This window comes from Lichtheimia ornata (genome assembly GCF_029851405.1).
Source record: "Lichtheimia ornata isolate CBS 291.66 chromosome Unknown scaffold00083, whole genome shotgun sequence".
NCBI classification, from domain to species: Eukaryota; Fungi; Mucoromycota; class Mucoromycetes; order Mucorales; family Lichtheimiaceae; genus Lichtheimia; species Lichtheimia ornata.
This window is the reverse complement of record NW_026695403.1, coordinates 1-19,783: the sequence shown is the minus strand read 5'-3', so window position 1 is coordinate 19,783 and position 19,783 is coordinate 1. Positions and strand designations below refer to the sequence as shown.

At 43.9% G+C, this 19,783-nt stretch overlaps 9 protein-coding genes across 9 annotated transcripts; 4 read left to right on the top strand and 5 right to left on the bottom strand.

Annotated features, from left to right (window-relative positions):
- Nucleotides 1-620: 620 nt before the first annotated feature.
- O0I10_011133 (40S ribosomal protein) lies at nucleotides 621-1,301 on the bottom strand (the record flags this gene model as incomplete). Its single annotated transcript, XM_058491104.1, has 4 exons — nucleotides 621-815; nucleotides 894-982; nucleotides 1,056-1,221; nucleotides 1,299-1,301. The coding sequence occupies 4 exons, from the start codon at nucleotides 1,299-1,301 to the stop codon at nucleotides 621-623; spliced, it is 453 nt and encodes a 150-aa protein (XP_058338100.1).
- A 259-nt stretch (nucleotides 1,302-1,560) lies between these two features.
- On the bottom strand, nucleotides 1,561-4,066 carry O0I10_011132 (uncharacterized protein; the record flags this gene model as incomplete). Its single annotated transcript, XM_058491103.1, has 9 exons — nucleotides 1,561-2,022; nucleotides 2,084-2,227; nucleotides 2,326-2,458; nucleotides 2,541-2,701; nucleotides 2,767-2,867; nucleotides 2,926-3,087; nucleotides 3,161-3,785; nucleotides 3,894-3,965; nucleotides 4,031-4,066. 9 exons carry the CDS (start codon nucleotides 4,064-4,066, stop codon nucleotides 1,561-1,563), a joined length of 1,896 nt encoding a protein of 631 aa, XP_058338099.1.
- A 1,395-nt stretch (nucleotides 4,067-5,461) lies between these two features.
- Nucleotides 5,462-6,699, top strand: O0I10_011131 (uncharacterized protein; the record flags this gene model as incomplete). Its single annotated transcript, XM_058491102.1, has 6 exons — nucleotides 5,462-5,478; nucleotides 5,541-5,587; nucleotides 5,662-5,750; nucleotides 5,827-6,000; nucleotides 6,067-6,247; nucleotides 6,323-6,699. The coding sequence occupies 6 exons, from the start codon at nucleotides 5,462-5,464 to the stop codon at nucleotides 6,697-6,699; spliced, it is 885 nt and encodes a 294-aa protein (XP_058338098.1).
- A 1,009-nt stretch (nucleotides 6,700-7,708) lies between these two features.
- O0I10_011130 (T-complex protein 1 subunit eta) lies at nucleotides 7,709-9,948 on the top strand (the record flags this gene model as incomplete). Its single annotated transcript, XM_058491101.1, has 7 exons — nucleotides 7,709-7,726; nucleotides 7,989-8,142; nucleotides 8,200-8,306; nucleotides 8,365-8,490; nucleotides 8,555-8,607; nucleotides 8,676-9,643; nucleotides 9,722-9,948. 7 exons carry the CDS (start codon nucleotides 7,709-7,711, stop codon nucleotides 9,946-9,948), a joined length of 1,653 nt encoding a protein of 550 aa, XP_058338097.1.
- A 914-nt stretch (nucleotides 9,949-10,862) lies between these two features.
- Nucleotides 10,863-12,092, top strand: O0I10_011129 (uncharacterized protein; the record flags this gene model as incomplete). Its single annotated transcript, XM_058491100.1, has 1 exon — nucleotides 10,863-12,092. The coding sequence occupies one exon, from the start codon at nucleotides 10,863-10,865 to the stop codon at nucleotides 12,090-12,092; it is 1,230 nt and encodes a 409-aa protein (XP_058338096.1).
- Nucleotides 12,093-12,452: 360 nt separating this feature from the next.
- O0I10_011128 (uncharacterized protein) lies at nucleotides 12,453-13,539 on the bottom strand (the record flags this gene model as incomplete). Its single annotated transcript, XM_058491099.1, has 4 exons — nucleotides 12,453-12,537; nucleotides 12,598-12,996; nucleotides 13,069-13,206; nucleotides 13,268-13,539. The coding sequence occupies 4 exons, from the start codon at nucleotides 13,537-13,539 to the stop codon at nucleotides 12,453-12,455; spliced, it is 894 nt and encodes a 297-aa protein (XP_058338095.1).
- A 385-nt stretch (nucleotides 13,540-13,924) lies between these two features.
- On the bottom strand, nucleotides 13,925-14,593 carry O0I10_011127 (uncharacterized protein; the record flags this gene model as incomplete). The annotated part of the gene is made up of 2 exons (XM_058491098.1): nucleotides 13,925-14,407; nucleotides 14,561-14,593. 2 exons carry the CDS (start codon nucleotides 14,591-14,593, stop codon nucleotides 13,925-13,927), a joined length of 516 nt encoding a protein of 171 aa, XP_058338094.1.
- A 711-nt stretch (nucleotides 14,594-15,304) lies between these two features.
- On the top strand, nucleotides 15,305-15,907 carry O0I10_011126 (uncharacterized protein; the record flags this gene model as incomplete). Its single annotated transcript, XM_058491097.1, has 4 exons — nucleotides 15,305-15,394; nucleotides 15,466-15,537; nucleotides 15,623-15,727; nucleotides 15,800-15,907. The coding sequence occupies 4 exons, from the start codon at nucleotides 15,305-15,307 to the stop codon at nucleotides 15,905-15,907; spliced, it is 375 nt and encodes a 124-aa protein (XP_058338093.1).
- Nucleotides 15,908-16,055: 148 nt separating this feature from the next.
- Nucleotides 16,056-17,759, bottom strand: O0I10_011125 (protein disulfide-isomerase domain; the record flags this gene model as incomplete). Its single annotated transcript, XM_058491096.1, has 6 exons — nucleotides 16,056-16,257; nucleotides 16,321-16,439; nucleotides 16,503-16,712; nucleotides 16,770-16,816; nucleotides 16,885-17,025; nucleotides 17,099-17,759. The coding sequence occupies 6 exons, from the start codon at nucleotides 17,757-17,759 to the stop codon at nucleotides 16,056-16,058; spliced, it is 1,380 nt and encodes a 459-aa protein (XP_058338092.1).
- Nucleotides 17,760-19,783: the final 2,024 nt, after the last annotated feature.

Here is a 19,783-nt window from a genome sequence, read left to right as displayed (position 1 = left end):
TCTCTCAATGAAAGTTAAATTAATAAATGGAAGGTTGGATGCCTAACTGCTCTCTCACTCTCTCTCCTATAGCCGCCAATTCGGCTGAACAAACAAAAGCTGGTAACACGGATCGGATATAATGTGCTTTTTTGCGCTCTGGAGGGTTTAAGTAGCTGTAGTGCAACCCTTCTTGCTTGTCAGCATGACGTTATCATTTATCAGCCCCCTTTTTAATGTGTGGGAGTGAAAACAGGACCTAGAAAAAGCCATGTCATTGACCTAATATCTTGTTCATTTATTATGGCCCGAGCGAGACCTCATTAACGATTATGAGATTCGTATTACCTACAATGGTATGGCGATATTTGCAGCAGCAGCAACAATAACACGATGACAGCTGTACATGATTACGATGCCGATCGTTCGTTAAGGTTTTTATGGTTTTCGGTATAGCGACATTACATTTTGCCGATCCTCTCCTTCATACATTCCCCGCCATCCTTCTTATTCAACCTTTTCATATAACCAACCATCATTGAGCAAATCATTACAGTAGATCATGTGACAAAGAATCAAGTTCAGAGGTGAGTTGATGTTTACTGTTGATAATACAAGATAACAACCATAAAGTAAAGCATCTAAAGACGACGACCACGACGACCACCCTTTCTGCGAGTGCTATCAGTGGGGATGGGAGTAACGTCCTCGATACGGCCGATTCTCAAGCCAGAGCGAGCCAAGGCACGGAGAGCGCTTTGACCACCAGGACCAGGAGTCTTGGTACCAGTACCACCAGTAGCACGGATCTTGACGTGGACAGCGTTGATACCGAGCTATATCATTTCCACCAATATCAGTAATCCATATTGTATATACACACGCACACAAATCACTCGTTTTGGAACACTCACCTCCTTGCACTTGGCAGCAACATCTTGAGCAGCCAACATGGCGGCGTAGGGAGAAGACTCATCACGATCAGCCTTGACCTTCATACCACCTTTGAAAAGAAACAATATACATGAGCATACTTTTTCGAGCAAGCATTCGACAATGCACCCATCGTTACATACCAGTGACACGGGCAATGGTTTCACGACCGGAAAGATCGGTGACATGGACGAAGGTGTCGTTGAAGGAGGCGAAGATGTGGGCAACGCCAAAGACGAGTTCACCTTCACGGACCTGGGGACCAAGGGTAACGTTTTCGGTGGTCTTCTTGGTAGCAGCACGCTTGGACTAAATGGATGGATGGTATCAGAATAGGATTGCTTGATGGATGAATCGATGGATGGGTGGATGGATGCATGACTTACCATGATTAGCTTCTGGAAAAAGAGGAGGATTCACTGCTTGGCGGACGTTGCCTTGGATTTCACTTACACTGCCACCACCACAATGCTTCCCATTCAAGTACCGCCACTTTTTAAAATGGTCATGTGACCTTCACTCTTTGTATACACACCATCATTGCCCTCCCACCACACTCATCTACTATGTACAACATCCTCAATTATACAATACATGCGTGCATTTGAATTAAAGATAAATGTTATTTTGTTGTTGTTGATTACAAGATCACCTCTTGTTGGATCGTTTTTCTCGTATCTTTCCAATACCCCAACGGGACTTTTTCTCCTCGACAGTGGTGCTTATGGAGGAGACAGGAGTTGGCGCTGATGGAGAGGAAATGGGAGTATTGGATGATAAAGTAGGTTTTCGAGAGAATGGGGAAGAGTCTAAACGTGTAGATGTGGTAGTAGTAGGAGTAGAGACGGCAGAGGAATGTGGATGCTGTTGTTGCTGCTGCTGCTGCTCAGTAGTTGAAATGGGGGTGGTGTTGATGGCTATAGGAGAAGCTGCCGACGGCCTGCCGTTGACATGTTGCATATGATTGTTGTTGCAGTTTTTCAAATCGATGCCGTTATATATGTTGAGTGATTCCATGTTGACGTTGACTGCTTGGTAAAATAAGACATAACCCGATCCATTGCCTGGTATATCACCGAAATACTTTTGGATGTCTTCTTCGGGTATTGGCTGTCAAAAATGAAATCAATCCTGATGCTCTCTCTCTCTATTTGGTCCACTTTCAACTTACAGTGACAATATCATCATCGAAAAGCATCCATTGGCCGTTACTCTTGATAATGGTCACGTAATGGCCATGATGGGGCCCACTACCGATATGAATGACACACGCCCATAATTCATAGAGTCGATCGGCATCTTCAGTCTCGTCGCACTAAACACGAGATCAATGAGTGAGTGAGTGAGTGAAAGGGATAACCCCCCCCCCAAATCAAATCTCATGACCCAATGAAAAAGAATGAGCAACCTTACCGTATTAAATAAACGCAGTTCAAATGGAAACACTACGCGGTAGGTGAGCTTGATATACTTTTGCAGTTGTTCTTGGTATTTGAAACGTTTAAGATGCAGGGCCAAAATATTGGGTAGCTTCTTGATCTTCATACTAATAAGCTACATGTTAGTCACATCTAAAAGATCCTTCCTCATTCCCATGGCGACGCTCTCTTGTTCCCATGACAACATACCGTCTCTCAGCCTCTTGGAGTCCACAGCATTCATCACAAAAGTACTTGTTCTTGTGACATAAGGTTTCGCTCGCTGAAAATTGCCGTAGACAAGAGGTCACAGATGAATTCATCTCGACGTCAATGGATAAATCCATAAATGATTCATCACGACTTGTGACCTAGCAACATAAAAGGAGAATCAATAAGATCGTATCTCTCTCTCCACATTTTCGTGCAACCATACCGTTTCGCATGTGAGGCATTTTGTCTCATTCGAAAAGACACCTTCGAATAATTGATGTACCCACGTGGATGGATGAGAGCTGTTGGCTGAGGATTCCGATTCTGTACATGTATAAAAATCAGCATCCAAATGAGCGTACGGGTGCAATAAACGACATACGTTGATCATGATCCATGGTGCCATTGCTCTTTATCGTCCCATTAGCAGGTTTTTGTTGCTCGGACATCTTTTTCTGATAGGTCTCGACATCCTCGGCAATGCTGTTGAGTAAATAGTTGAGGAACTCGTGAGCATCTTGATGCATGCTTGAACGAAAAAGCTCTATAGTCACGTTACTGTTAGAGAGACGAGGGGGTACCATACATGGATAATGCTACTGCGCCTTGATACTTACCATTCTCCTTTTTGACCTTGTTGATGAAATTAACAGGAGCAACGACGCCGGTCTTTTTCCGATGCGTTGATATTTTCCAAAAGAGATCTTTGAGAGCGGCAAACAATGTGTCTTCCATTCCTGGAGAAAGTCGGAGGTCACCATTGCTATCTCGTTCATGGTGTGACGAAGAAATAACATGGCCACTCGCTGCTGCTGCTGAGCTTGAGTTGTTGTTGTTGACATTATTGCTGCTACTCGTGCTCAATGTTCCACGTGGGGTTAAGGATGGTCGATGGTGTAAAGAGGGCTGACTAGCATGGCCATTCATACCACCACCACCACCACTACTACTAGAATGGAATCGACTGTTGGAGGAGGAAGATGCTGAAGACGATGATGATGAAACGTTAAAATGAGGTGCAGGCGATCCAGGGCTAGTGATACATCCTCCACCACTGCTGTTGCTGCTGTTGATACTAGTGTTGCCATTACTTAATGTTGGAAGTGTAGCTGGATAAGGATAGTTGGTGATGCATTCCCGGAAGGGTTTACAGTAGTACAGGGCTTGGATAACCGAGTTGCTATAGCTGCAAACACCAGCATGAAAAAAGAACCAAACGTAAGTGCCGTATTCCATATAAACCTATATACCCCATATGCAAATTACCAGGTATTGCCAAACTACATCATTGAAGAGGGATGAATTAGTATCAAAGAGCTTGTATGCATGGTGGTTGACTCTTTTACTAACATTCTCTAGACCAAAGTATCGCTCGCCTTCGTCATAGTTTTCATTCTCTGCCACCGATTTGCCTGACTGGCCCTGGAATGATGTGCAAGCGGGTTAGCACGAGGCGACATGCAATATACAAAGTGGGCAAAACGCACCAAGCCCATCCATTTGAAGAATGACGTGCTGGTCATCTCAATTGAGAGTCATTAAATTACGCAAGAAGCAAGTCGGTCTAGCTGGCTGGCTGGTTGGTGAAAGAAAGAGAGTGGGGGTTTTGTAGCGAAAGAACCCTGTTGGCCTTGTAACTTGCACTGAGGAAGAAAGGAGGTACCAACCCGCGCCTGCTGCTGCTGCTGCTGCCTTCTTTCTTTGAGTTCCGCTAATACACACACACATTTCAATAAGTCACGTTGCCAAGAGCAACCAACCTACACCCCTCAATTCCCCACGTCTCGGTTACATCAGCATTCACTTTGTTACCCACGCCGATATTAGATACTCACAACATTATCATGATGATGCTTTGCTTCCACATTGCTTCTTTCTTTTGCAATCCTATCATCATGTTTGCTGACTGGTACATCCGCAAAGGAAATTCGCCATATCTGGTATACATGGATCCCTAAAGCTCCCGTAAATGGTTTCACTTGGAACACTGTGAGAAAAAAAAGGAACAGGGTCGTTCATTTAGCGTGGAAAAAGTGCCATCAGTTGATTTGTTTGTCTCTTTCGCCCTGAAAGTAGTCATCTGTTATAGAAATGCAAAGTTAATCATCGTCATCATCGTCATCATCATCATGTCAGTGCCCTTGCATTGTCGGCATCATGATAATAGTCCTCTGACTAAATCGAGCCGAATCTCGTGACACTCTCCAATTGAGCAACATTGCCACTTTATATTGAGCATCATCCTATTGCTGTTTTAATGAATACTAGCGATTCCATTTTCATTATGTAAACCCATCTTTTGGTTTACTCTTCTTCATCATTATGTAACATCCCAAGGTTCATATAACATCCTGCCCTATCTTATTGAGCCAAGTATCATCCATTCGTCATTGCTTTGATACTAAAAGATCAACAATCGCTCATCCTTAGAATGCCACATTGACCATCAAACATCGCAAGTGCCATCCCTCTTCATTCTTTGTCCGAGATGGCTCCTTACTATTGGTACTAGCTTTCAATGATACTAGTGGTTCATTATGTGCTTTGTGCTCTAACAAATAAAGAGGTTGTGTGCACATCGTATGGTATGATTCAGGGATTGTAAAAGAGCACCTGCTGCACGAGGCTTTATTATACTATCATGATCGATTGCGAGCCATAATGTGCGTCTCCTTGTTGCATAAGGTATAAAGACTTTTAAGATTTATCATGTGTTTCCAGAGGTGTAGGTTTGAGTTCGTCATGCAATTTATTGAGAAGCAAGCACATGATATGGGATAAGGGTGGATAAAGACTATCTTGACATGTCGCAAGCTACAGCCTGAAGAGCTGATTTGCCGAGACTGCTGCTCTGATGCCCAAAGAAAAGCCAGCCGCCTCAGCACTTGAAATTTTTTCTTCTGCTTGAACTATACAATATGGCCGTTGACACTGTGTATGTAACATTCACCCATTGGCCGATTGACCTGTATAGACTTACTCATTTACCCTGTATAGACCACAGTCGAAGCACTCTTGGGCTGACGAAATTGAAGAGGAAGAGGGTTAGTAGCGATGAAGCTAGTAGGATCTACCACGACGACAGCGACATTAACCGAATCCTCGACGTATACGATAGACGCATTCCAACCAAAGGTTATTTCTGACGAGAATGGCATCAAGACCATTGTTGTATATCGAGACAATGAAGATGGCAAGCGCGTCAAGGTGATTGTTGAATTGGGGGGAGAATAGGTAGCATGGCAACCGTCGACAGCGATATTGATACATTGGATACCACTAGGTGACACGCAAGATTCGATCCAAACTCGTTACTGAACATGTCAACAAGGCCGTTGCTCAACGTAAAAAATGGGTCAAGTTTGGTGATGAGACCGGCAACAAGCCTGGACCTGATCTTTCCACTACCACCATTGGTGAAAACATCCCATTGAAGCTTGGTAGCACTACTGGCAAGGTAAATGGATATATACATATGGGTGGATGAGGATACGACATATATCTAATGCAAAACGTTATACAGAGCGTGGACACTGTTGCAGCTGAAGAAGCACAAGACAAGGTGCGTCGTGCAGCCAAGGCCAAGAACATCATGTGCCGTATCTGTAAAGGCGAACATTTCACATCCAAGTGTCCCTACAAGGATACTTTGCAACCCTTGGACGAAATTGCAAACTCGATCCAAAACGTCAAGCTCGAAGCAGGTAAATGCATGGATAAGGAGGGAGTGAGTGACATGGGATAAGCAAAAGCTGACCTATGTGGTGGAATCTTTTTAGGCACTCCCGAAGCAGCAGCAGCAGCAGCAGCAGCAGATACCAATGCCGGTGGATCCAAATACACACCTCCTCATCTCCGTGGTAAAGGTGCTGGTGCTGGTGAATCCATGCGTGATTCTCGACGTGATGATAGTGCTACTCTTCGTGTTACCAACTTGTCTGAGGATGTTGTCGAAGGTGATATTCACGACTTGTTCTACCGCTTTGGTCACATTGCTCGCGTCTATCTTGCACGTGATCGGGAAACAGGTCTTTGCAAGGGCTTTGCTTTCGTGTCATTCACTGATAGAGAAGATGCCGAGCGCGCACAACAAGCTATCAACGGCTACGGTTACGATAACCTTATCTTGAGAGTCGAATTCGCCCGCAGCTCATAATCGCAACTACACACACACAAAAAAAAGCAACAGCATCTCCCTCCCCTTTTTCTTCATGTTCTCAATCGTTGTAAAAAGATACTCCTCTCAATGTAGTAAAGTACTGCTATTTCAGTCTTGCAACATTTGATTTAATTCGATCAGCTTTTTCTTCATACACTTGGATAACAAATGGTATTGGGTGTAGATGTATCATAGGATAGTGCGAATGTCTTTCATGGAACAAATGTAGTCCTTTGTTGACTTGTTGGCATTGGCTCCTCAAAACCTATTACCTTATAAATGCTAATGGGTTCCTTTCATGCGTACTTTGTTTAGAGACTAAATGATGCAAAATAGCAACGGCTTTTTCATTTACTACCCTGGTTCCTCGTTGATGATAGCATCGACGATCATATTTGATTCCAAAACAAGTCCCTATTACCAAGCAGGATAATGGTAGATAGGAAGGGTGATTATAGGAGCGTCATGGCATGTCAAAGAATACCAAGGAAACAACGTCGTACACAGATCCCCGACGTCAGATTTTGAGTTGAGCAATGACAGGTTGTGCTTCATGTGACTTGAAGCCAACGTCGTTGGTGTATATCCTTATGCCCCTCATGGTACATGTAAGAACATCAGTGGTTGTTGAGTGCATGTAGGAATGATCGGTTTGGATAAAAGCACGTGTTTTCCATACATTGACTGGTTGATGACTTTTATGACGTGGATGCTTTACATCTCGAATCATAGCTTATTCAACGTATCTTTGCAATAATAACATGATAGATGACAGTGATCAAGTAGGCCATTTTATTTTGTCAACAATATAATATTGAGGGAGCGAGAGAGAGTAAGGCATACATAGAGAGAGAGAGAGGGATGGGATGGCTGACGAGCGGAATACGAAGGTGTTGGCGTGGGGCCACGACGCCGCCGTCAAATTGAATGAGAGAGAGGGGCTTTTCATCCACCAACAACTGTCAAAAGCGCACGCCTTTACTTACAACAAAACTACGACATTACCATGGCAGGACGCATGATGGTAAGCATCTCGTCTTTATTCTATTGTCTCTTGCTAGTCTACAACGTGATCTGTTCCGATTGGATTGCGCGTTCTCGAGGGATCGGCATGGAGGAGGAGGAGCAAAAAAAAACGAGTACACGTGGTTATTGGCAGATGGCACCCAAAAGTCCTGATGCTTCATCGTTCTCGGTCCTATGGTATCAGATCCACTTGACAGCTAGCTGCACCAGAGACATGACGCGTGTTTTTACAGTGACCAAGTCTAATCTGTATTCGTTAGCAACCACAAATCATCCTTCTCAAGGAAGGCACCGACGCATCGCAAGGCAAGGGCCAACTGTTATCCAATATCAATGCTTGCTGTGCAGTCGTCGACACCGTCAAGACCACTCTTGGTCCCCGTGGTATGGATAAACTCATGGTCAATGAACGAGGTAGGTGTACACGTACAAATGTCATTCTATGCATATGCTAAATACCTGTTTCTCTAGGCGAAGTTACCATTTCCAATGACGGTGCTACTATTATGAAATTGCTTGATATCGTTCATCCTGCTGCCAAGACACTTGTTGACATTGCTCGTTCTCAAGATGCTGAGGTAAATCAAAAAGTGAGCCGAGTAAGTGTAAAAGGGAAGACTCATGATATGGTATTAGGTTGGCGATGGTACCACGAGTGTTGTATTGTTGGCTGGTGAATTGTTGAAGGAAGTCAAGGGATATATTGAAGATGGTGTCAGCCCCCATGTCATTATCAAAGGATACCGTAATGCTGCTCGTTTGGTATGTCATGTGCTTTTATTTCGAATATGCAGTAACAGTAACTGATCATGATGCAATTTGACAGGCTATCAACAAGGTCAAGGAACTTGCCATACAAATCAACAAGGACAATCAAGAGTAAGTATAGGTGATGATGATGAAGTGTGGGTGGATAATAGAGTGCTTGTGCTGATTAATATCAATAGGGAATTCCGTGATCTGTTGTCCAAGTGTGCTGCAACCGCCATGTCATCCAAGTTGATTTACTCGCAAAAGGACTTTTTCACCAAGATGGTGGTCGACGCTGTATTGGCATTGGATCAGGATACCCTTAATGAAAAGATGATTGGCATTAAGCGCATTCCCGGTGGTGCTATGCAAGATTCGATGTTGGTGAATGGTGTTGCCTTCAAAAAGACTTTCTCCTATGCTGGTTTCGAGCAACAACCTAAATCCTTCAAGAACCCCAAGATTTTGTGTCTCAATGTCGAATTGGAACTCAAGGCAGAGAAGGACAATGCTGAAGTGCGTGTTGAGGAGGTTTCTGAATACCAAGCCATTGTGGATGCCGAGTGGCAAATCATCTTCCAAAAGCTCGAAGCAATTGTTGCCAGTGGTGCCAAGGTTGTCCTTTCCAAGCTTCCCATTGGTGATCTTGCAACTCAATACTTTGCTGATCGTGACATCTTTTGTGCTGGCCGCGTTGCTAAGGATGATATGGATCGTGTTATCCAAGCTGTTGGTGGCTCTTTGCAATCTACATGCTCCGACTTGCGTGCTGAGCACCTTGGTCAATGTGACTCCTTTGAAGAAAAGCAAATTGGCGGTGAACGATTCAACCTCTTTGAAGGCTGCCCCAAGGCAAAGACTTGCACATTGGTGTTGCGTGGTGGTGCTGAGCAGTTCATTGCTGAAGTAGAGCGATCGTTGCATGATGCTATCATGATTGTTCGACGTGCTATCAAAAACAACCTCGTTGTTGCAGGTGGTGGTGCTACGGAGATGGAGTTGTCAAAGTATTTGCGTGTGCACTCGCGTACCATTGAAGGCAAGCAACAGCTCATTATTGGTGCATTTGCCAAGGCACTTGAAGTGATTCCCCGACAGCTTTGTGACAATGCTGGCTTTGATGCCACTGATATCCTCAATCAGCTCCGTATGAAGCATGCTCAAGGTATGAAAGGATGATGATGAGAACCATACGTGTGGAAATGAAGGATGTTAATGGTAATCATTTTTTTACGGTTGCTAGGTGAAACGTGGTACGGTGTGGATATCAACAACGAAACAATTGCAGACAACTTTGAAGCCTTTGTTTGGGAACCAGCATTGGTGAAGACCAACGCCATTGCAGCAGCAACAGAAGCAGCATGCTTGATTTTGTCGGTGGATGAAACTGTCAAGAACCAACAAAGCGAGAAGCCCACTGCTGGTATGCCTCGTGGTGGTGGTCGTGGTCGGGGCATGCCCAGACGTTAGATATTAAGATTGTTCACGTGTACCCACAACTACATTACGTCTATAACGCATTTGTCTTTGCATGCTGCAGAAATTTCAATTAAAAAACCCAACACACGAGTTTTCTTTTTCAATATCGGAAGCAACCGGAAGAGGTCAATAAGGGGGGGGGGAGTTGAGAATGATGATGCTTGCCAACAAATAAAAAGGTCACCAGAGTGGCCCCTTTTGACCATTCCCATTTGCACACAGAGGAGTCTTCTCGGTGACTTGACTAAATATATGCAATTGTATGCATGTTTGTGTGTGTGTGTGCGTGTGTATGTGTGTAAGTATAATTTGGGTGTGTGTGAATGTGTGTGGGAAGTGGGCTGAGAATGCAAGCAGGGAAAAAGTCGCATGTCAAGCAACAGCCTGTAAAACCCAGTGATCACGGCCCTGGTTCATTAGTTGCTGAATAACGCGGAATCCTATATCTGAGACCCTGTTAATTCCGGCTTATCCGACATGGCTTTTTCTTACCAAAATGCCATCTACAAAAAGCAATAGTTATTAGCTTTACCCTTGTATGAGTGTGTGTACAAAAGATAAAGGCTGAAAAAGATAATCCCATGACGATCAATTGTTTTCGTGCTTTATTTTCTGTCATTAGAGGCATCCCGTGTCACCAGACCCTACCATTACCATTTACAGGAATCGGACCTAACCGTCTTATCGGATCAAGAAGCAAGCTGATTGGACGATAAGAAGGATCGTTGATAAAGCCCGGTAAGATAAAGGGGATCAAGCGAGTGATTGGGTACAGAAACCTCTTTATCAATTGATCTTGCTCCTCGACCTCTCTTTTTCCTCTTCTTTATCTTTTTTCACTTTTGCCCCTTGCACATTATCTCTATCTCCCCCCCTGTTTGCTTGCTTTGCTATTTGATAATCGAATGCATACAAAGAACGCTTACTTTCAACAAGTGACGACGCAAGGCAACATTCTCCATATTGACACCAATCCTCTTGGGATTTCCTATCCTGGAGCAAACGCATTCGACCCTATCAATGAAAACCCGTTCCTTCCTCCTCATCACCTCAACCACGACAAAAAGTATTCCCCACCTGTATCCCCATCGGGTTATTCCTCTTGTAACTCCTCTTCTGGACATGGCTCACCTCGCAAAGACATTCCTCACAACAAATGCCATTTGATACGTCGCAACACGAAATCCATTGCTTCTCCCCCTGTCAGTGCACAGTCTTGGGATCATATCAAATCCCCTGCCGCATCCTTTTTGGCTAGTTTTGCCTCTCCCCCACCTTCATCACTGCCATCTTCATTGGGTGCAGCAGCAGGAAACGATGAGGAGCAGGATGGTGATGAGTTGGATGATTACGTGTTGGAGAACGTTATTGGCCATGGTGGATTTTCACGTGTGCGTAGCGGCTATTGCATTTCTGATGGGCGTAAAGTGGCAGTCAAAGTGACAAGCCAAGAACGTGAGCTTGCTATTTGGAAGCAATTAGATCATCCTCACGTGCTTTCGATGGAAAAATTACTCGAGACTGAATCAGGCATGTGCTATGCTGTATGCACGTACTGTGGCGGTGGCACCTTATTGGATCTTGTAAAACAAAAGCAGCATCTTGAAGAGGCTGAAGCTCGTTGCATTGTCCGCCAGCTAACCAGTGCTCTTGAATACTTGCATCATGACGCTCGTGTTGTGCACAAGGATCTCAAGCTCGATAACGTGTTACTCTTGGATGATAAGAAAACCATCAAGTTGGGTGATTTTGGTCTTGCTGTTTACCAACAACCTACTACAACCACTACTCATGATGATGAGGATGGCAGCAGCATCAAACAAGAATACGCAGGTGGCTCTCTTGCTTACACAGCACCAGAACAAATTCGTACACCATGGGTGATCACTTCTCCAAGCACTGACATGTGGTCACTTGGTATCATCTTGTATGCCTTGGTCGCTGGTAGACTTCCTTTTGATGATACATACGATGCACGTCTCCAACAAAAGATCTTGTCAGGTGATTTTGAAATGCCTCCCACTATCTCCCCACCACTCGCCTCTTTGATTGCTGGTTTATTGCACGTGGATCCACGACAACGCCTCACAGCACGTCAAGTGCTGGATTCCGCTTGGTGCAACATGACTGCCTAAAAGCCAATTTGCTCTCACATCATCATCCTCATATCCGCCCTTCCCATTCTTATTCTCCCATCCGTATATCATTTCATCCCTCCTTTCTGTATATATAGCATCACCACTCTTTGCTTTCTTTTGTACATCGAAAATCAACAATTACATATATTTAACTACGTTGTTAAGAATAAACACTATACCACTCATCACCTAACTACTGCTATTGTGACTACTATGATAGGATGCATCATGCTTGTTGTTAGATCAATCATTCAGGAGCTGATCATATCCATCTAATAGGTACCAAGGGAGCTGAGTTAGTATGTTTTGACACTAAAGTACGAGTAGGACAAAAGGGGGTATTATGTGTGGTTTGGATCACGATACGTTACATGCGCAAATGCCTTCCATATAGCATGCAAGAACAATGCCTGCACCCACTTGAGAAACGGGATGTGTGAATCTAATGTTTTTATGGCGAATGAGTGATCCAAAGAATGCGAGAGAACGATTGTTTTGTTACCTTGTGAAATAAGCAAGCATGTAAAAGATCTGCCAGTGGTGCAGATGCATGCTTATTTTTTTGGTGTATGGGTTGGTGGGTTCCGGGATTTGTGTCACAAGCACTTCTTGGGATGCATCGTGTTGTGCTCCGTCACCAACAGCGGCGGAATCAGCTTGGCCTTCCTCTTGTGCAGCAGGAGAAGGTGGTTTGGGTGCCGTCTTTTTGGGAGTGAACATCCACACACGAATGCGATAAATCTTTGTCCTTGACCAATTCTCATTGGTTTCCTTGATAATAGCAAACGAGAGGACAAAAAAGAAGATTGGGATCAGCAAGGCACATACATAGTAAATCACGAAAGGTAAGGGATGAATGGCTGCCCAATAAATATGGAAAGCTGCAAAAGCAAGGATGATCCTACGTACGTGTTTGTTGTTATTTTCACACACACACTCACGAAACGATCTTTGCTCCACTACTATCACTTACACAATCGCTGTCAAAAATACAGCCCACATGCCAAATGGCCAATTCTTAATGTTGGGCAATGATGTCTTAGTAAAGGGTAACTCGGCAATCCATCCATAGCCAAACAACATCGGGTAAAAGGCAACCACTGTGATCCAGCTGTATCCATGTTAGAAAAAAATTGATCGTGTGGGATGTGACAACGACGACAACAACGTACCTGTATGCATGCGTATAGTTGCCAAACACAAACAAAAGCGTGCCATAGGAGAAGCCATGGAACATATCACTCCAATGTCGTGCCATTGATTTTTCGTTTGTCTCCCAATTCAATCGTCTGGCAATGCACCAATAAAGTGGATAGGGCACAATCAAGAATGAGAGCATGAAATACAAGTACACGAGTGGGTTGAATGAGAAAAGGGCTGTCTCGCGTACAGCCGAAGGATCTGAAAACTCAAGTTCTGGTTCGTAGGCTCCAGGCACAGGCATAGTCAAAGTTCCCCAATTGTTTATAGAGAGTGAAAAAGAGAAAAAGAAACAAAAAAGAGGGATTGAAATTGGGGATTGTCGATCATCGGGCTATATAAACGGAAATAGAAATGGAGCTGTTGTTGCATGAAGGAGCGAAAAAGTTCAATGACAGGCTAAATGGGCGGTGTAATGCAAAAGGACTCTTGGGTTACCTCGTGCCCAACATGGGTACACGTGTGAACTACTACTAGATCATGTTGTGTGTGTGTGCGTGTGTGCTTGCTGTATAATATGATGGAAAAGAAAAGATAGAAGAATGAACGGGAAGAATGCAAACAAACCAAGATAGATGATGGATGATGAAAAAGGAGAGTAATGGTATAATAAAGTAATAAAAACAAGATCATGCATGGTGATGGTGATGAAGCATTACCAGTAGATTGGCTGCATCCTCTTCATCAGAGGAAAATGGGATTGGATTGATATCTTCAGTGGTATGTTGGATAGGAGGACTGGTGGATTCAACCGTGGTTGCTCGATGTTGGCGATTGTGAGTGGTGGATGAAGATGAGGACGATAATGGTCGCTTGTGTGGGAATCTAGGCGACGTGCTTCTTTTTGCTGATAATGGATACAATGGCGTGCTACGTGTTGCTGCCACTTTTCGTACAGCTGCTGCAGGAGGCATCTTATCGTCTTGTTGTTGTGGTGGTGATGGATGATAATAACGGCGATAATAGTTGGGAGGAGGTTCATCTTGTTTCTTTGGACGTTTATGTTGATGCAGCAAGAGATTGGATTCAAGCGTGTGGAGATCATACTTTTCGTAACCATGCTGACGCTTAAAATTAGCTAAAGCGAGCCTCGTCTTTAACCGATGTATCATCTGAAAATACGGTTTGCATGAATTATTATGCTGTATCAGTAACACTCTTTCTCTGGGTGTGCGTGTGTGTACGCGTGTTGTGTTGGGTACTCATAGAGTGGTGCCTGGATTTCCAACATCCGATAAGGTGGCTCCTTTTTCACCCCCACTCACCTCTGCAACATCTTGGTTGGTGGATTGCGACATTGGAGACGCAGAATGAAGGTAGTGAAATGAAGGAAACGGAAAAAAAGACGCGTAAGGTAGGGAACGATAAAGAAAAACGAGAGGGAAAGAAGGAGAACAAATGCGAATTGCTGGAGGCAGCGCGCCTTTTTTCGGTGGGTGCCGCATGACCGATGCCTATATCATCATCCACCATTATCATTACCTCGTCGTTGTTGTTGCCATGACAATGTCCTATCCGCCTTGTGCCCATTATGATTGAAACGCATACCTGCATGATAGTAATGTGATACACAACATCCTCCTAATCTAGATCATCATTATTGTACAATGTTTCTCTTTTATGCAAACAAGCAGCTTTTATCTTATATGCCTTTTCTCTCTTGTTTCAATTAACTCTCACGCTCTTTACACGTATCTATTCCAATGGTCCATCTTTGATAGTACTATTATAAAAGCACAACGAGTCAACCAGTCATTCTATCATCACTATACGCATGGCTTGTGATGGGGGATAAATGATGTTGTGTATGTTTGTTGCTGGATGTGGCAAATGGGAAATGTGTAGTTGTAGAGGGTTAGTGGCACATGTTGATTGCCGCAGTCAGTAATCTCGGAAGATGGTTTCGCCAATTGGAACACACACTGAGATGGAAAACTTTGTTACCCTACTTTGACCTCGCGTCCGTTTCGCTTCCTTCTATTTTATTCTCTGTTTTTTGATTCTATATAATGGCTGATTTCAACCAAGTTGCCAAGGCTTTCGTCGAATTCTACTACCAAACCTTCGATACCGGTAGACAAAACCTGGCTCCTCTTTACGCAAGTATCCCCTGCAATCCTATGGATGAGAGCAATCAGGAACTAACATCCCACGTTTATTTATTCTATAGAGACCAGAGTCCATGTTGACCTTTGAAGGCCAACAAAGTTCGGGCAATGGTGCTATCATTGAAAAGCTTGTCGTAAGTCATATCATTGGAACGCTATTGCCCTATCATCATCACCATTACTCACACGCGTACGTGCTATCGCGCGTCTAATCTATAGGGTCTCCCCTTCCAAAAGGTCGCTCACCGTATCAGCACTATCGATGCTCAACCTGCTAACCCCAGCAGCGGTACTATCCTTGTCACTGTCACTGGTCAACTCTTGGTGAGTTCTTTTTCTTCTTTCTTTTTGACATGTATACCATCCAATGACGACACTTAACTCATGGTTTCATAGATCGATGAGGAACAAAACCCCCAAATGTTCATGCAAACCTTCCACTTGGTCCCTGAAGGCTCCTCTTACTGGGTGTTCAATGACATTTTCCGTTTGATCTACGCATAATCGATATAACAAGCGAGAATAAATCAGCATACTAGTGTTGTTGTGGACATGGATATTTCACTTTTTTTATTTGATTGGGAGAAAAGGAACAGAATAAAAGGTTGTGCTTGTGTGTAAAAGTGATGTGTGATGTGTGTGTTTGATATATTTACAATTCGTCCTTGCTAACGGGCTTAGCCTTCTTATCGAAAGCAGCAAGAATGTTCTTGCGGACAGTAAAGTCATCCACCTTACTCGAGGTCACGGTATTGGACTTGATGATCTTGTCAAGGCGAGCATTCTCAGTCTTGATGAATCCATCACCCTTCTCGAGAACCTTTTTCATGACGATACCATAAAACTTGGCATTGCTAGAGATGAGATAGGAGCGTTAGATGAGTCATTTTCCCCGTAACCACCCATCCATAACTTACCGAGTACCCAATTCACCAGCAGCAGTAGTAGCTTCCTTTTGAATGGCTTCACGAGCAGCCTTATCAGAAGTGGAGGCAAACTTGATAGCCAATTGATCGAGTTCAGCAATGCGACCAGCCTATACATGGACATAAAGATTAGCTATCATCCACCTCCGAATACTATTGAAAATGATACATACAGTAGCATCAAGAGAGCCACCAACAAGACGTTGGGTGCCACATTGCTTGTTCAAGAATTCAATGAAACCAGCTTCGGTACGAGGACCTTCATATGCAACAGGTTCCTTGTTCTCACCAGCGCCAAAGAACTTGATGGTGGGGAAACCAGAAATCTCATACTCGGTACCAATAGCACGTTCACTGTCAGCATCAATCTTGGCCACCTTGCACTATTTGAAAAATGATTAATATCAAAAGTAGAGATAAGAAAAAAGGGTGATACTCACGTTGGGCTCGTTAGCAAAAGCAGTAGCGACCTTCTCATAAATGGGGGCTATGGGAGATGGGTGGGTAAGTGAATAATCCACTTTCATGTGATTTCCTAAAATGGTGTATGCTTACCAAGGTTCTTGCAATGACCACACCAAGGAGCATAAAATTCAACCAAGACATTTGTGCTGGGATCCTTCACAATCGAGTTGAAGTTTTGCGAGTCAAGGACAACGACATCCGACTTGTGAGACTTGACACGAGGACGAACACCTATCAACCCCGATGATATCAATCCCTCTGCTCAATAATGCATGATACACATACACATCATGGACATACATACCTGATTTTTCATGAACAAACTTGCTAAGGGAATCAAGATCACGGCCACCACGATAATCCTCAATACCATCAGGGGAAGTGACACCCTTGGGGAACCATTTCAAAGTGGGGAAACCTTGGATACCAAAGCGAGCACCCAAATCTCTTTGTTCGTCGGCATTGACCTTGGCAATAACAACGCGGTCTTGAACAGTAGCAAATGCTTCACCCAATTCAGCATAGGTAGGAGCAAGCTTCTTGCAATGACCACACCAGGGAGCGTAAAACTCAACAAGGGCTGGGCGAGAACCATCAATCACCTTGTCAAAGTTCTTGTCGTTCAATACAAATACGTTGTCTTCAAGAATGATACGGCCACCATCAGCTGAGCCGCCTACAGCACCAGACACCTTGGCACGGACGTGGTCAACAACATCAGAGAACGAGTTGAAACCCTTGAGTTGATCAAAGGCAGCATTGACATGGCCAGCAAGCTTTTCAGGATTGGTCGACTTGATGGAGGTCCAGGTTTGTTGGAAATGGTTTTGCACGGTAGGTACATCCAGACGTTTGGCATTGTCAACGAGGCTAACAGCAATATCGCCGCCCTTAAAGTGGTCGTACCCGAGGAATGCAGCGTTGACTACGAGCAGTAATAGAAATAGGTTTCGAAAGAATGCCATATCTCTTTTCAAATAAATATGTGAAAAAAGAAAGAGAGTAACCGGTTGGGCCCATTTTGCATACTAATCTCCTTTGTATAAACGCGCTCTTTCTTTAAACACACTAGCATTAGCGAATCACGGTGCACCATGTGGTGCTGGCTCCCAATCTCCGTTACGCGTTATTTGATCATCCCATGACGCCCTCGTTTGCATGACAAATACACATCTCTTTGTTCTAGACTATGACCATGGATACAATAACACGCCATCATGAGCTCTATTTACAATGATGGATTTATAGGGATGATTGGTGTTGTCACTATACCACTAATTAGTACTAACAACAACAGCCTTCTTGATGTCTTCAGGAGCATTGCCACGGCATTTTCCACAAGATCAACCATTCCCATTCTCAATATTGTTCTCCACCTGCCGATTTTCCCCTTTCAATATAGCACATGTCCTAGACAATATTAATGACAATCCACCACCCAAAAGACAACATCCGATTCAAGCTCAGGCATAATGGTAGTGATACCGTTAAAAAGAGCGTTCACCTCCAGCACTGCTGATAATACGATCTTTTTTATAATGTATAATGAGAGATGGAGTTGACGTGATTGACCTTTCAAGGTTCTCTAAAGGTTGCCATATACAAGATACGTACGTACTCTTGAGCTCTTGATGATAGCATAGGTAATCGAAGAGATGATGACAAAGGAGGGAGATGTGGTATATATGATAGACGACAACATCCTATTTATATATGCATGGTGGGCGTGAATGTTTATTAAGATGGTCCATTCATTGATAAATGGGTCGTATATAGCCACTTCCCCCCATTCCCAATTATTGACAAACCCATTGCATGTGAATAATGCTCCTGCTCCAGACATTCGTTCCATGATTGAATTGGTTTGATCCGAGCTGATTGGACTGAGCTATGGTCAAACAGCAAGTACATCAGTGGGAGATAGGCAGCCCATACTGTATACGGATCGATGTATTCTTTCTTTTGGCGTAGCTCACTTAAATCAGCTCGGATCAGGAAAGTCGAATGATGGAAATGTTGGACCGGAGCAGGAGAATCGCTCACATGTCATAGAGTAGGCAACAGTACCGATTGTGAGGAAATTGCTATTAGCTCGCAATGTATGGGCTATTGTCAATAGTATACAGTATCATCCTTCCATCTTGCAGCCATGCAAAGTAGCTGAGTTACACAAAGAGGTTCCTCTGCATCTTTTGCTCTGCCAGGGTCCACCTACTTGACAATGAACAAAGACCACTCTTCATATAGCATCACGCTTACAAACATAAAGGTGTATCTCCAAACTTTACAATGAAACGTGGGGTTTTCATTAGAGCAATGTGCTCGGCTTGGCCAACAGCACCTTGTGTGAAAGTTTCGCGTTCAATGTCGCAAACAGCCCAAAAAAATATTTTTTTGGTCGTCGTCGTCGAAGAGGTCGACCCCCGGATCCAGTTTGGCTGGTGGCGACATTGCGAAATCTGGGATTGGCAAGCTTGATCGTGAAACTTGCACCCAAGGTGCAGTTGGCCAAGCCGAGCCGATTGCTCTATTCAAAACCCACGTTTCACTGTAAAGTTTGGAGATACAGGCACCTTTATGTTTGTAAGCGTGATGCTATATGAGAAGTGGTCTTTGTTCATTGCCAAATAGCTAGACCTTGGAGAGCCAAAGATGCAGAAGGACCTCTTTGGGTAACTCAGCTAAAAAGTCAGGACTTCAGGGACAATGCATGAAAGGTACGCAACCCTCACTTTTATGTCATACATTGGCAGCTAATAGCCACTTTTGTGCATTCCCAACTTTTGTGCATTCTATTGTAGGTGGACGATGCTCCTGCTCTAGACATTCATTTCCATGATTAAAGTAGGTTGATCCGAGCTGATTTGGTTGAGTTACGCTCACACAAGATTACATCAGTTGAGCTACATCGAGCGTGCTTTATGTCCAGAGTGATGTAATCTCTCTTTGACCGCAGCTCAGTCAAATCAGCTCGGATCAACCTACTTTA